The 15,170-nt window shown below is 39.9% G+C and overlaps 1 protein-coding gene, 1 pseudogene and 1 gene segment (V, D, J or C); 1 reads left to right on the plus strand and 2 right to left on the minus strand.

Moving 5' to 3' along the window:
• Positions 1 to 1,327: 1,327 nt before the first annotated feature.
• Positions 1,328 to 15,170, minus strand: part of HIRA (histone cell cycle regulator) — a 122,441-nt gene continuing 108,598 nt past the window's right edge. Inside the window, exon 26 of the mRNA XM_035266504.3 lies at positions 1,328 to 1,558. Coding sequence (XP_035122395.2) covers positions 1,343 to 1,558 — 216 coding nt within the window. The 3' untranslated portion in view covers positions 1,328 to 1,342. The remainder of the gene's footprint in view (positions 1,559 to 15,170) is intronic.
• LOC118151416 (immunoglobulin lambda variable 8-61-like) lies at positions 1,946 to 2,925 on the plus strand. The segment is given in 3 exon segments: positions 1,946 to 2,016; positions 2,139 to 2,212; positions 2,310 to 2,925. Coding segments are annotated over 3 exon segments (651 nt in total).
• Positions 12,505 to 13,730, minus strand: LOC100410150 (beta-hexosaminidase subunit beta pseudogene; annotated as a pseudogene). The gene has a single exon (XR_013523592.1). The product of XR_013523592.1 is annotated as a beta-hexosaminidase subunit beta pseudogene (transcript).

Consider the following 15,170-nt stretch of genomic DNA (forward strand, 5'->3'; position numbering starts at 1 on the left):
GCGTTGCATCCTGAAGACACACCTTGTGCATCCTCTGCTTGCTGCCTGGGTCATGGGGTGGTTGGGACCCCAAGCCTCAGTATCATACAATCAACAGATGAAACTAACCTGTGCATGTACAGTAGAAATAAAAGTAGAAATTATTACACACATACACATACACACACAAAGAAGCTTAAGAGCTACATAAACAACAACAACAAAAATAAATATATATATGTAAAACCTATAGTTATCCAAACAATCCCTTACTGGCAAACACACAGAAAGACTAACTTACAGACAAAATGAGAAAGCCAAAAACAGCCCAAAATTTCATATGGTGAATGCATTTTTCAAGAGAACACCAAATATCACAACAGTGAAGAGAGAAGTCTGTTCTGTAACTGTCTTCGAGTAAAATGAATTTCTACCTGCAAAACAGTGAAATGGGCCCTCATGTTACACAAGACACAAAAATCAATGTAAAGTACATTAAAGATCTCCAACCAAATCTGAAAACGCATAATTCCTAGAAGAAAACATAGGGCGAGCGTTTACTTCAGTGAAACTTGAATCTATGTACACAGATTGCCAAAAGGAAAGAAAACAAAAGGGAAAAGCAGGAGAAAAAAACCCACAGACAATGTAATCTTTTTTCCCCTTTTTGTGATGGGACACCAAAATCACCACGTACACACACAAATATAAATATGTAGGACTATAGAAACCTTTAGGTTTCACTCATGGGAATGAAACCAATGAACTGCAAGAGAAGATTTCCTACAGATTTGAAAAACTGTAACTCTGACAGTGGTTGTTATCTAACATGTCCAAGAAACTAACATCACTGTGTTCAGGGGGAAAGAAAAGACAAAACAACAACAACACTAATGCTGAAGCTAAAACTGGGCAACGGCCCTTAATAGACATTTCTGAAAAGATGACATGAATTGACTAACGAGTCAAAAAGAAGTTGCTCAACTTTATCATTTCTCCCACAAAGGTAAGTCCAAACCACAGATCCTCTGGGATCCTGGAGAATGTGAATTGTGACTCAGTAAGTCTGGAGTGAGCCTGCGATTCTGCATTTCTAAAAGGTTCCTCCCCACCAAAATCCACATACATGTACTAATTACCAAGTAATACAAACGGTCAAAAATAAAAGGGGAAGCCATTAGGAGATAACCTCAGTCTTCCTCCTCCAGTGCATGGGTTAAAGGATGGTCCTCAGCATCTTGATCCCCCAGGTCACCAACACCAACTCCAAAACTCATGCCTGGAATGTCCTTTCCTCTTCTCCTTCCTTCAGGCCATAATGGGTGTCTATTTTTCCAGCATCTTTCTCCCAACCTGTCCAGATTCAGCCAACCTCTGTATCTGCCTCCCTGGGACAAAAAGTCAAACTCACCTGCACTGCGAGCAGGAGCAACAGCAGCTGCCACGTAGACTGTCCCCAGCAGAGCTCAGTGATGGGCACCAGGTTTACAATACCAGTGGGGAGTGGTGCTGTTATTGCAACCCATGGGGATGGAGTGGTTGTCCAGGCACAATCACACAGCAGAAACAAGTGCACATGCTGAAATTTAACCAAGACAGAATTACAGACACATGGGGAATAGAAGCCACAATTGCAGAAACGAGTACCTCAATAATTAGAGAACTGAGGCCATCTCTGCCTTGGCCAGGATTCCTCTCTCCTTTATCTTCCTCAGTCATCAAAGACATTCCATTAGGGTGTAATCAAAGGATGCTGGGGCCTGCTACTCACTTCCAAAAAACAGCAGCAAGCATTTTCCTGGGGAGAAAAAAAATGCTTACAAGGATAGGGTTAGATTTAGCCATAAACCAGATCGTGTGGCAGGAGGGAGTTACTACTCTGGCTGGTACCAGCAGGCCATCCCCCTTTGATCACTCAGAAATTGGGGGAGCTAATCTGGGGAAAGGCACCAACACCTGTTAATCAATGTCTCAGTCCTGTGTGGTCATGGGTCTATGTGAGGTCTCAGCAGCTGCCTCTCTCAAGGTCTCCCCAAGGTGAACCCTGGGGCAGGAAGAGAGGGGAAGTTAATTTGCATAAAGAACTTTTTTATCCTGTTGGGTCTGGGGAGGCATGAAAAGGCCCTGAGGAAAACAAACCGCAGCTGAAAAGCCTGAAGACACTTAGCCTTTGTGAGTGTCCTAACCATGGCCTGGATGATGCTTCTCCTGGGACTACTTGCTTATGGCTCAGGTCAGGGGAAGGGACTCTATCCTTTCGGGGACCACACAAAATAGGGTCCAGGTTACTCTCATCCTTATGATAACTGTGTCTCTCCTGTTTGTTTTAGGGGTGAATTATCAGACTGTGGTGACCCTGGAACCATCATTCTCAGTGTCTCCTCGACGGATAGTCACACTCACCTGTGGCCTGAGCTCTGGCTCAGTCTCTACCAGTCACTACCCCAGCTGGTACCAGCAGACCTCAGGCCAGGCTCCACAAATGCTCATCTACAGCACAAACATTCGCCCGTCTGAGGTCCCTGATTGCTTCTCTGGGTTCATCCTTGGGAACAAAGCTGCCCTCACCATCACCGGGGCTCAAGCAGATGATGAATCTGATTATTACTATATGCTGTACATGGGTAGTTGCATTTCCAACTTATGAGGAAGTGCAACTAAAACCTATTTATATACTCAGAACAGTTCAGCCCTTAGAGACAGGAGGGAAAGGGAGAGGGTGGAAATGGTCAACGCCACCAGCAAGGAGTCTCCTTGCCCCAATCTCTTATGCAGGGGTTCACTGCCAGGTGCCTCATCCAGTCTCTCCCTGGGTGTGTCCACCTCCTCAGTGTGACTTTTCCATGGCTGTGCTTCCTCTCTCCCTCTCTACCTAGAATAATGTGGAGGGAAAATTATCTACAAAATATATAAGCTCACAGTGAGTCACAGAGACCCCAGTGCTCCAGTAAGACACTTATTATTCAAGAGAATTAACAGGTACATGCTCATTCATTAATCTGACCATGGAGGCTGACTTTATATTTTATTTATCAACGAAGTGGAAGCATTTTCAGGGGGCTTGTTAAAAAATGCAATTCTCGGTTGGGTGTAGTGGCTCACACTTGTAATCCCAGCACTTTGGGAGGCTGAGGTGAGTGGATCACGAGGTCAGGAGATCAAGACCATCCTGGTCAACATGGTGAAACCCCATCTCTACTAAACATACAAAAATTAGCTGGACGTGGTGGCGCCCATCTCTAATCTCAGCTACTTGAGAGGCTGGGCAGGAGAATCTCTTGAACCAGGGAGTCAGAGGTTGCAGTGAGCTGAGATTGTGCCACTGCACTCCAGCCTGAAGTCAGAGTGAGACTCTGTCTCAAAAAAAAAAAATGCAATTCTCCAACCTAAACCTACTAAGTCAGAAACCTGTGTTGGTGCCAGGTAGCCAGTATTTAAGAAGCTTTTATTATTATAAAATTATTCCTAGGGATCTCTGTTTAAAACAATCTCAGGTAATATTTCATGATCCTACTCTCCTAAATTCCCATTCAAACCCCGCCCCCTTCAAATACTCAGACACAGATTTAACATCTCAAGCCATAGCAAAAATTATAACTTGATTTATGCAGACAGAGTTGGGAGGAATTTCTAAAAGCATACATTCTTAGGTGCCAGGTGTGGTGACTCATGCCTATAATCCCAATACTTTGGGAGGCTGAGGCAAGAGGATTGCTTGAAGCCAGGAGTTTGAGACCAGTGTCTTCCACATAGCAAGAATCTATCCTCCATGAAAGAAAAAAAAAAAGATATAAGTACCTTTAGGAATTTCAAAAACCTGTTACCTTAAGGTATATTTAGTGGTGCATATAAATACCTGTTATTGAAAACCATCCCATGGAGGACTGGCTTTCAGAATCCCTTCTCCCGCCCACTGAGCTCACCTACCAGTGGCTCTGGCTCTCAGGGTCTTTGTAGGACACAGGGCTCAGCCTTTACCATTCTCCACCTCTTACCACAGATTGTTCCACAGGATCACGGTTCCACTGAGATCCTCTCAGCATAGATATGTACTCGTTCTGAACAGTTTCTCTTAACATAATGTTGGGAAGACGGGAAGGACTGAGGGGTGATGGGGCCTTGGAGCCGCCATAAGACGGCAGTGACCTCACTGCTGAGCTTTGCCGGGCCAGACTCAGGCTCCCACCCTCCTCCCTTCCTCTGACTTTTTCTCCTGGCCACCAGGGGTCCAGGAGCTTCCTCCGCTCAATCTGGCCGTGGGGGTCACCTCAGAGAACCTCTCAATAAGACAGAGGAGGTGCTTCAGGGAATCTAATACAAGTAAAGGCAGATTTTAAGACTGTCCATTCACAGAAAACCCTGTGAAAAGAAACAAACCAGCCCTACTTGTGTCTGTGCACCTGAGTCCTCAGGACTGTTTTCCTGATTTCCTGGCTGTGTCGAGATTGCAAATGTGCGGTTTATTATCCAGATAAAGAGAAACCCATGACAGTTTATGAAGACAAAGACAACAATTACCCTATCTACTTGTCACACAATTAAGACACTGGCCTTAGATCTGTCAGTGCCCTGAAAAATTCTAGAAGAAGATCTGAGTGACAGAGTGAAACTCCATCACACACACACACACACACACACACACACACACACACACACACGCACCCCTTCTTATTATTTCTAGTTCAATGCAAGCAGAAGGATGAAAATAAATATAAGAACATAAATCAATGAAAATTGAGACCAGGCACAGTGGCTCACACCTATAATCCCAGCACTCTGGGAGGCCAAGGTGGGTGGATCACTTAAGGTCAGGAGTTCGAGACCAGCCTGGCCAACATGGTGAAACCCTGTCTCTACTAAAAATACAAAAATTAGCTGGATGTGGTGGTGCATGCCTGTAATCCCAGCTACTTGGGAGGCTGAGGCAAGAGAATTGCTTGAACTTCAGAGGCAGAGGTTGCAGTGAGCCAAGATTATGCCTCTGCATTCCAGCCTGGAGGACAGAGTGAGACCCCATCTCAAAAAGAAAAGTGAAAGCAGAAGAGATTTGGAAAATTAAACTAAAAGCTAGCTCTAAAAGAGCAATAAAATTGACAAACTTCTAGCATGACTGACAAAGAGAAAAAGAGTGAAGAAAAAATTAATAGGAGTTATCAGTACAGATCATGCAGACATCAAGAAGATAGGGAAATACTACAAACAGCTGTACAAACATAATTTAACATCTGAGATGAAATGGACCAATTCCTCAAAACAAAACAAAACAAAACAAACTACCACTTCCCATCTATTATAAAATAGATAATCCAGTTATATAACTATTAAAGACATTGCATTTGTAGTTAAATAATTCTTGAAATAGAAATCTCCAGCCCCAGATGGTTTCACTGGATAATTCTACCAATTGCTTAGATAATTAACACCAATTCTAATAATCTCTTTCAGAAAACAGAAAACAAATAACTTCCAAATTTATTTTAAAGTTAAGAAAAATAGTCCATGCTGGGCGTGGTGGCACACACCTGTAATCCCAGCAATTTGGGAGGCTGTGAGTTGAGGAGACCAGCCTTGGCAACATGGCGAAATAATGTCTGTACAAAAAACACAAAAATCATCCAGGCATGGTGGCATGCACCTGTAGTCCCAGCTACTTGAGAAGCTAAGGTGGGAAGATTGCTTAGAGCTAGGAGGCAGAGGCTTCAGTGAGCTGAGATCATGCCTCCACTCTCCATACTGGTGACAGAGTGAGACTCTGTCTAAAAAAAAAAGAAGAAGAAGAAAGAATAAGAAGAAGGAGGAGAAGGAGGAGGAGGAAAAGGAAAACAATACAAAGAAAGAAAACTATAGACCATCGTGAGTCATGAATATATGTGTAAAAATTCTTAATAAGATAATATAAATGGAATTCAGCAATATATAAAAAGTGGAGTTTATCACAGGAATGTAAGGCTGGTTCAATGTTCAAATATCAATCAGTCAATGTGGTTCACCATATTAACAAGCTAAGTAAGAAAAATCACGTAAGATTATCAATTGAATTCTGCAGAAAAGGCATTTTACAAAGTACAACACCCACTGATGATAAAAACTATCAGAAAACTTAGAGAGGAATTTCTTCAACTGAATAAAAAATATCTCAAAAAACCCCTGTGGCTATCGTTATATTTAATAAAGACTGAATGCTTTGTCTCTAAGATCAACAACAAGGCACTCATCACTACTATTCAACAAAACACTGCAATTTCCAGCCAGAGCAATAAGGAATAAGAAATAAAAGGTACAACAGCCAAGATTTAGAATCAACCTATCAACAGACAAATGGATAAAGAAAATGTGTTACATATACACGATGAAGTACTATTCAGCTATAAAAAAGAATGAAATCCAGTCATTTGCAACAACGTGGATGAAACTGGAGAACATTATGTTAAGTGAAATAAGGCAGGCATGGAAAGACAAACTTCACATGTTCTCACTCATATGCAGGAGCTAAAACTTTAAATAAGTGAACTCATGGAGAGTAGAATGGTAGTTAACAGAGGTTGGGAAGAGTAGGAGCATTGGGGTTGGGGGGAGTGGGAATGGTTAAGGGGAACAAAAATATAGTTAGAATGAATAAGACCTAGTATTTTATTTTTTTATTTTTAATTTAAAATTTTTTTTTAATTTTTTTGAGACGGAGTTTCGCTCTTGTTACCCAGGCTGGAGTACAATGGTGTGATCTCGTCTCACGGCAACCTCCGCCTCCTGGGTTCAGGCAATTCTCCTGCCTCAGCCTCCCGAGTAGCTGGGATTACAGGCATGTGCCACCATGCCCAGCTAATTTTTTTTGTATTTTTAGTAGAGACGGGGTTACCATGTTGACCAGGATGGTCTCGATCTCTTGACCTCGTGATCCACTCGCCTCGGCCTCCCAAAGTGCTGGGATTACAGGCGTGAGCCACCGTGTCCAGCCAGATCTAGTATTTGATAGTGCAACAGAGTGACTAGTCAATAATAGTTTATTGTACATTTAAAAGTAACTAAAAGTGTATAACTGAAATGTTTGTAACACAAATGATAAATGCTTGAGGTGATGATGGATATCCCATTTACTCTGATGCAATTATTACACACTGAGTGCCTGTATCAACATAAAATATGGAACCCATAAATATATACATCTTCTATGTCCTCATAAAAATTAAAAATAATTAAATTTGGCCGGGCGCGGTGCCGCCTGTAATCCCAGCACTTTGGGAGGCTGAGGTGGGTGGATCACGAGGTCAACAGATCGAGACCATTCTGGTCAACATGGTGAAACCCCGTCTCTACTAAAAATTCAAAAAATTAGCTGGGCACAGTGGCGCGTGCCTGTAATCCCAGCTACTCAGGAGGCTGAGGCAGGAGAATTGCTAGGAGGCGGAGGTTGCGGTTAGCCGAGATCTCGCCATTGCACTCCAGCCTAGGTAAACAAGAGCAAAACTCGGGCTAAAAAAAAAAAAAAAAAAAAAAAAAATTAAATGTAAAAAAGAATTAAAAGGCATACCAATCAGAAAAGAAGAAAAAATTGTCCCTATTTATAGATGACAAGATTGACTACATGAAAAGCCCAACAAACAACTCCTAAAACTAATAAGTAAATATAGCAAGGTTGCAGAATACATCAACATATAAAAATTAATTGTATTTCTATATACTAGCAATGAACATGTGGATACTGAAATTAAAATATAATACTATTTGTAATTGCTCCACAAAAATACTTTGGTGTGACTCTGACAATACAGGTACAGAACTTATATGATGAAAACGAGACAGTGCTAATGAAAGACATCAAAGAAGATCTAAATAAATGAAGAGGCATAGCATGTTCATGCATTAGCAGACTCAGTTGTAAGGACACCAGTTTTCCACAAATGGGACACAGTTTTAACATTATTACTATCAAAATCCAAGCAAGTTTGTTGTTGTTGTAGATGCAGACAAGCTTATATTAACATTTGTTTGGAAACATACACGCCCTAGAAATACCCAAAAAGTTTTGAAACAGTTCCACTGGATCTTTCACTGTCTTTGTAGTTTTACCTTTTATAGAACGCCACTTAGGCAGGGCACGGTGACTCACACCTGCAATCACAGCACTTTGGGAGGCCGAGGTTTTTGCAGTTTTGAATAAAGCTGCTATGAACATTCATGTGTAGGTTTTTTTTGTGTGTATATAAGTTTTTAATTACTTTTGGTATATACCTAGGAGTAAAATGGCTGGGCCATATGGTAAGGAAGCTTCGAAGGAACTACCAGATCATCTTCCAAAGTGGCTGTATTCAAAAGCAGTAAATGAGAATTCCTGTTTTTCCACATCCATATTCTTGTCAGCATTTGATACTGTCAGGTTTTTGGATTTTAGCCTATCTAATAGGTGTACAGTGGTTTCTCATTGTTTTTATTTAGTTGTTTATTTATATATTTATTTATTTTAGAGATGGGGTCTTACTCTGTAGCCCAGGCTGGAGTACAGTGGTATGATTATGGCTCACTGCAGTCTCCAACTACTGGATTCAAGTGGTTCTCCTGCTTCTGCCTCTCAAGTAGCTGGACTACAAGGCACATGCCACCATGCCCAGCTAATTCCCGTTGTGTTTTGTATTTGTAATTCCCTAATGACACATGACATAGAGCATCTTTCCATATGCTGTACATCATATGTCATTAGGGAATTACAAATTCAAAACACAAAAAGATGATGTAAAGCATCTTTTCATATGCTTATAGTCACATGTATATCTTCTTTGGTGAGGGCTCTGTTCAAATATTTTGTCCATTTTTAAACGGGGGTGCTTATTTTCTTATTTTTGCATTTTAAGAGTTATTTGTATATGTTGAATACAAGTCCTTTATCAGAAAAGTTATTTGCAAATATTTTCTCCAAGTCTGTAGGTTTTCATTCTCTTAACAACAATGTTCTCAGAGCAGCAATTAAAAATTTCTGTCTTGATTCTTTTTTTTATTTTTGCATGTGTAAAATGCAAAACTTCCTGAGCAGCTGGGACTACAGGTACATTTATTGAAGACTAATATTTTTCTATTCAATTGCCTTTGCTCTTTCATCAAAGATCAGTTAATTCCATTTGTTTGGATTTATTTATGGGCTCTCACCTCTGTTCCTTCAGCAATGTTATGCTATCTTGATTACTGTAGCTTCACAGTAAGTCTCAAAGTTGAGTAGTGTGAGTACTCTGGTCCTACTTGTCTTCAATATTGAATTGGCTATTCTGCATCTTTTGACTTTCCATACAAACTTTAGAATTTGTTTGTCAATATCTGCAAAATAACTTGCTAGAATCATTATCGGGATTAAGTTGAATCTATAGATTGGGAAGAGCTAACACATTAATGTTGAGTCTTCCTACTCATGAACATGGAATTTATCTCCATTTATTTATTTAGATTTTTTATTTCTTATATCAGAGTTTTGTAGTTTCCCTCATATAGAATTCGTATTTTGTTAGGTTTATACCTAAGTATTTTGATTATTGGTATTTGTGTAAGAGGCGTTACATTTTCAATTTCAAATTCCAATTGTTCATTTTTGGTTTATAGAGAAGCAATCAACTTTTGTATATTAACCTTATATTCTGCAATGTAACTATAATAACTTACTAGTTCTCAGAGTTTTTTTGTTGATCCTTTGGGATTTTATACAAAGACAGTCATGTTCATCTGCAATTTTTTAAACTTTTATTTCCTTCTGTCTTATTGTGTTAGCTAAGACTTGTACAATATTGAACAGGAGTAATGACAAGAGACATCCTTGCCTTTTCCCTGATATTAGGGGAAAAGCATCTAATTTTTTACCATTAAGTACTGTATGATGTTAGCTGTGGAATTATTGTAGATGTTCTTTATCAATTAAAAAAGTTCCCTTCGGAACGATCCAAGATGGCCGATCGCTAACATCCTGGGATTGCAGCTCTCAGGGAAGGCACGGAGAACTAGAGGACGCCACACTTTCAGACAAAGTCTGGTCGCTCACGGAGCAGAAGATCCCCCAGTGGTGGAAACACACTAGTCGCCAGCGCGACTCTTGTGGTCAGCGCAGCGGTTCCGCAGGCAACTCGGCGCGGCAGAGCTCAGCGCAGAGTAAACAGGACCGGTTCCCCTTCTGACCGAGGTTTGGAGCCCCGGGAAGGCAGAGTCACCTACTACGGAAACAAGAAGGAAGCCCGACAGGAGAATCCTGGGCAGAAAAGCACCATCAGTTTTAACGCCGCTGCTCTGGCCCTGGGAACTAACGACCTGGACGTCCACTCAAGAGACCTAATCTGAAAGTTGGTAATTTCAAAGACGACAGGAGGATAAATTTACAATGACGGGAAGAAACCAGCATAAAAAAGCTGAGAATACGCAAAGTCAGAACGCCTCTCCCTCTAAAGATGATCACAGTTCCACATCAACAATGGAACAAGGCTTGATGGAGAAAGAGCGCATCCTGATGACAGAATCACTCTTCAAGGAATGGATAATAACAAACTTCGGTGAGTTAAAAGAACATGTCGTAGCCCAATGTAAAGAAACTAGGAACTTTGAAAAAAGGTTTGATGAAATCCTATTGAGAATAGACAACTTAGAGAGGAGTATGAGTGAAATAATGGAACTGAAGAATACAATACAGGAACTCCGAGAAGTATGCACAGGTTTAAACACTCGAATTGTTCAAGCAGAAGAAGGGATATCAGAGGTCAAAGTCCAACTTAATGAAATAAAACGTGAAGAAAAGATTAGAGAAAAAAGGATAAAAAGGAATGAGCAAAGTCTCCAAGAAATGTGGGACTATGTGAAAAGACCAAATTTACGTTTGGTAGGTGTACCTGAATGCCATGGAGAGAATGAATCCAAGCTGGAAAATACCCTTCAGGATATTATTCAGGAAAATTTTCCTAAACTAGCAAAGCAGGTCAACATTCAACCCCAGGTAATACAGAGAACACCACAAAGATATTCCTCAAGAAGAGCAACTCCAAGGCACATAATCGTTAGATTCACCAGGGTTGAAACGAAGGAGAGGATACTAAGGGCAGCCAGAGAGAAAGGTCAGATAACCCACAAAGGCAAGCCTATCAGACTTACAGCAGATCTCTCAGCAGAAACTCTACAGGCCAGAAGAGAGTGGGGGCCGATATTCAACATCCTCAAAGAACAGAACCTTCAGCCCAGAATTTCATATCCAGCCAAACTAAGCTTCACAACTGAAGGAAAAATAAAATCTTTTATGAACAAGCAAGAACTCAGAGATTTTATTACCACCAGGCCTACTTTACAAGAGCTTCTGAAAGAAGCATTACACACAGAAAGAAACAACCAGTATTAGCCTTTCTAAAAATACACCAAAAAGTAAAGAGCACCAACATAAAGAAGAATTTACACCAACAAATGGATAAAACAGCCAGTCAACATCAAATGGCAGTAACCCTAAATTTAAATTGACTAAATTCCCAATCAAAAGACACAGCCAAAACCCAACAGCATGTTACATCCAGACCTATTTCACATGCAAGGATACACAAAGACTCAAAACAAAGGGATGGAGAAAGATTTACCAACCAAATGGAGAGCAAAAATAAATAATAAATAAATAAAAAGCAGGAGTTGCAATTCTTGTATTGGATAAAATAGATTTTAAAGCAACAAAGATATAGTGGTAAAAGGATCAATGCAACAACAAGAGCTAAAGATCCTAACACCCAGATACACAGAGACTTAGATTCAATGAGACAGAAAATTAATAAGGATATCAAGGACTCGAACTCAGATCCAGAACAAGTAGTAAACTTAATAAATATTTATAGAGCTCTCCACTTCAAATACACAAAGTATACATTCTTGTCAATACCACATCACACCTACCCGTTAGTTTAAATGAAACATTGATTGGCATTATTAATACCCAATTTTTTCGAAATAAAGCAATATTTCCATTTACTCTCCCTCTTTCTCTTCCTCTTTCTTCCTCTCCTTTACTTATTATTTTTTTTTCTTTCCTTCTCTCAAAAAAAAAGAAATCAACTTGTAAACCTCTAGATCCAGGTCGGCAATGTCTCTTTCATTGCTTGATTTCCTTTCTTCCCTTCCCTCCCTCCCTCCCTCCCTCCCCGCTTCCTCCCTTCCTTCCTTCCTCCCTTCCTTCCTCCCTACCGTCCTTCTTCCCTTCCTTCCTGCCTTCTTCCCCCCCCCAAAAAAAAAGTTCCCTTCTATTCCTAGTTTGCTGAGAGTTTTTATCATGAATAGATTTGTCAAATGCTTCTTCTAAATGTATTGATATAATCATGATTTTCTTTTTTAACTTAGTTGATGTGATTGATTACATTAATATTCAACCATTAAATAAATATGCATATCTGGAATAAATCCCATTTGGTCATGTTGTATTTTTTTCATACAGTGTTGGATTTGATTTGCTAACATTTTTATTATGGATAAAAGGGGCATTACATTACAATGGAACGTGAGATAGTAAAGGAATTTTTTATATATAATAAGAGGTTCAATCAATAAAAATATTTTATTCAAAAAACAGTCTAATATCTGAATTTATATGATTTCAAAATGAAGTTGATTATAGTACAGACTGCTATGGCCTTTATCCGCCTGCACTTTTACATGTTCTCATGGTTACAATATCCAGCAAAAAGAGGTTGTGCAGCTATTCCACGTGTGACCATTCTGCAGCGTTGCCCTGTCACTCTGTCATAGGCATCATCCATATTTCTGACATCTTTGGAACTCCAGAGTCTCTCACCAACAGCACTTGCCCGAGGCCATAATCTTGGAGTGAGGTTAGTTGCATCCACATATTCTCCTCATAGACAAGCTTCTCCACCAATGACAAGTCGTTTCTGTTCCTGAGTACCACCAAAATCAGGAGGTTCCACTTTATAGTATTTCCTCAAATCTTGTCCATAATTAATCGTACCAAGGAGCAGAAAGGATTACAGGGAAGCCAGACACTGTGACTCTACTGAGTTCCTCAGGATACCCGCTGTCTTTCCACATTTCAACTATTGTGCCCGGCTCAAGCTTCACTTTATCATCAAAAACCTCCTGCCAGACAATGGATCCCTTGTTTATGGTTGCAATAATATAGAAAAGCTTTTGAATGTAGAAAGATTCTAGCTTTTTAAAATCTGGCCAAGGCCTTTTTGCCTCAGGAAATCTTGAATTTTTGGATTTGATTCCCAACACTTAAATTCCACTTCATCTCCTTCCAAATGAATGAATTGATTTGGAAACGCCTCACTAATTTCTTCAAAAAATGCAGTAAGGAAGCTGCATGTTGTATTCAGAGTAGGGTTTATAGGTCCAAAGGAGACCAACTTGTTTTTTCTACTCTAACATGGAGTCAGGAGGTCTTTCTGACATTTTCCCCAAGATAGCGTATGTCCAGGGGTTTCAAATTCTGGCAGGACTGGAATTCCTCATAATCTGGCATATTCAATCACTGTATGGACATCATTTGGTGTATAACCCGGAGATAAAGAATAGCTTTCTTTATTGCTTAACTCAGGAAAAGCAATGCTCTGATAGGGGAAAGACTGGTCATCAACTATGTGCCAGTGAACACATTAAACTTATTCAAAGCCATGGCGTCCAGAGTTTTAAGAAGAATCTTAACTGGCAGATAGTGTCTGGATGCATCAATTGAAATTCCTCTATGAGAAAACCTTGGAGAATCAATAATGGTGGATCCACTGATGGTGAAAATCCCTTAAGAATCTTGATAAATTAACTGGCAAACCAAACTCTGTTTGCTCCCCAAACTCTGTTGGCCTTAAGGACAGCCACTGGTTCTTTCATAAGTAAAGAATAGGACTCATCTGCAGATATGTTGGGGAAAGCATCACACTCTGACTGAAGGGTGATAGAGACAAGAAGTTGCTGAAGCTGGATTCTAGCCTGGAATTCAGCAGGTTCGTGATGCCACTTGTAGAAACCAAAAATACAGTTTATAGAACTACTCTATGGTCAAAAGGAGCATGATCCCTGTGACAAAGGGATCTATACTTTGAGAAGACATAACAAGCTTGGCATCGTGGCTCACGTCTGTAATCCTAACATTTTGGAAGACTGAGGCAGGAGGATCACTTGAGTTCAAGGGTTCGAGACTAGCGTAGGCAACACAGTGAGATCCTGTCTCTACAAAAACAAAAAATTTAAATTAGCCAGACATGGTTGTGCCTACCTGTAGTCCTAGTACTTAGAAGGCTGTACTGGGAGGATTGCTTGAGCTTGGGGGGCGGGTCAAGGCTGCAGTGAGCTGTGGTTGCACCACTGCACTCCTGTCTGGGTGACAGAGTGAGACTGTCTCAGAAAAAGGGAGAGAAGACATGAAAATTATTATATTTCATTGAAGATTTATGAATTGCAAATAAGCACATGAAAAGATGCTGAGCATCATTAGGTATTACAAAAATGCCAACTAAAATTACACCTGTCAAGATGGCTAAAATTAATAGTGACAACAAATGCTGATGAGCATGTGGAAAAACTTGGTCACTCATCCATTGCTGGAATGTAAAATGGTACAGCTTTGTGGAAAATACTTTGTCATCTTGAGAAAACTCCACATAAGACCCAGTAATTGCCCTCTTGGAAATTTATTCCACAAAATCAAATGCTTATGTTCAAACAAAAATTTTAATTTCAGGGTTTAACTGTAATCACAGAAAACTGAAATTAGCCCTGATGTCCTGAGTAGATGAATGGTTAAATAAACAGTGCAGAAACCCATGAAATACTCATTAGCAATAAATAAATAAAAAATAGTGAAGTAATAATACACACAACAACTTGAATTAACTCCAGATAATTATCCTGAGTGAAAAAGAAAATTTCAGTAGGTTAGGTAGGCATGGCATTAACATTAACATTGTTGAAATGAGAAAATTACGGAAGTGGAAAACAGATTGGTGGTTAGCATGGGTTAAGAAAGTGAAATGGTGAAAGGCAAGTGGCGTGGCCATATGTGAGTAACACAGCTCTGCTTAAGTAGAATACACATTTTCTCAAGTTGATGTGGAACATTCTCCAGGGTACAGCATATGCCAAGCTGTAAATCAAACCTCAGTAAATGTAAAGGGTAAAAATAATACAAAGTATTTTTTAAAACACGATGGAATACAATTAGATCAATAACAGAAGAAAAGTTGGAAAGT

This window comes from Callithrix jacchus, chromosome 1 (assembly GCF_049354715.1).
Source record: "Callithrix jacchus isolate 240 chromosome 1, calJac240_pri, whole genome shotgun sequence".
Lineage (NCBI taxonomy): Eukaryota > Metazoa > Chordata > Mammalia > Primates > Cebidae > Callithrix > Callithrix jacchus.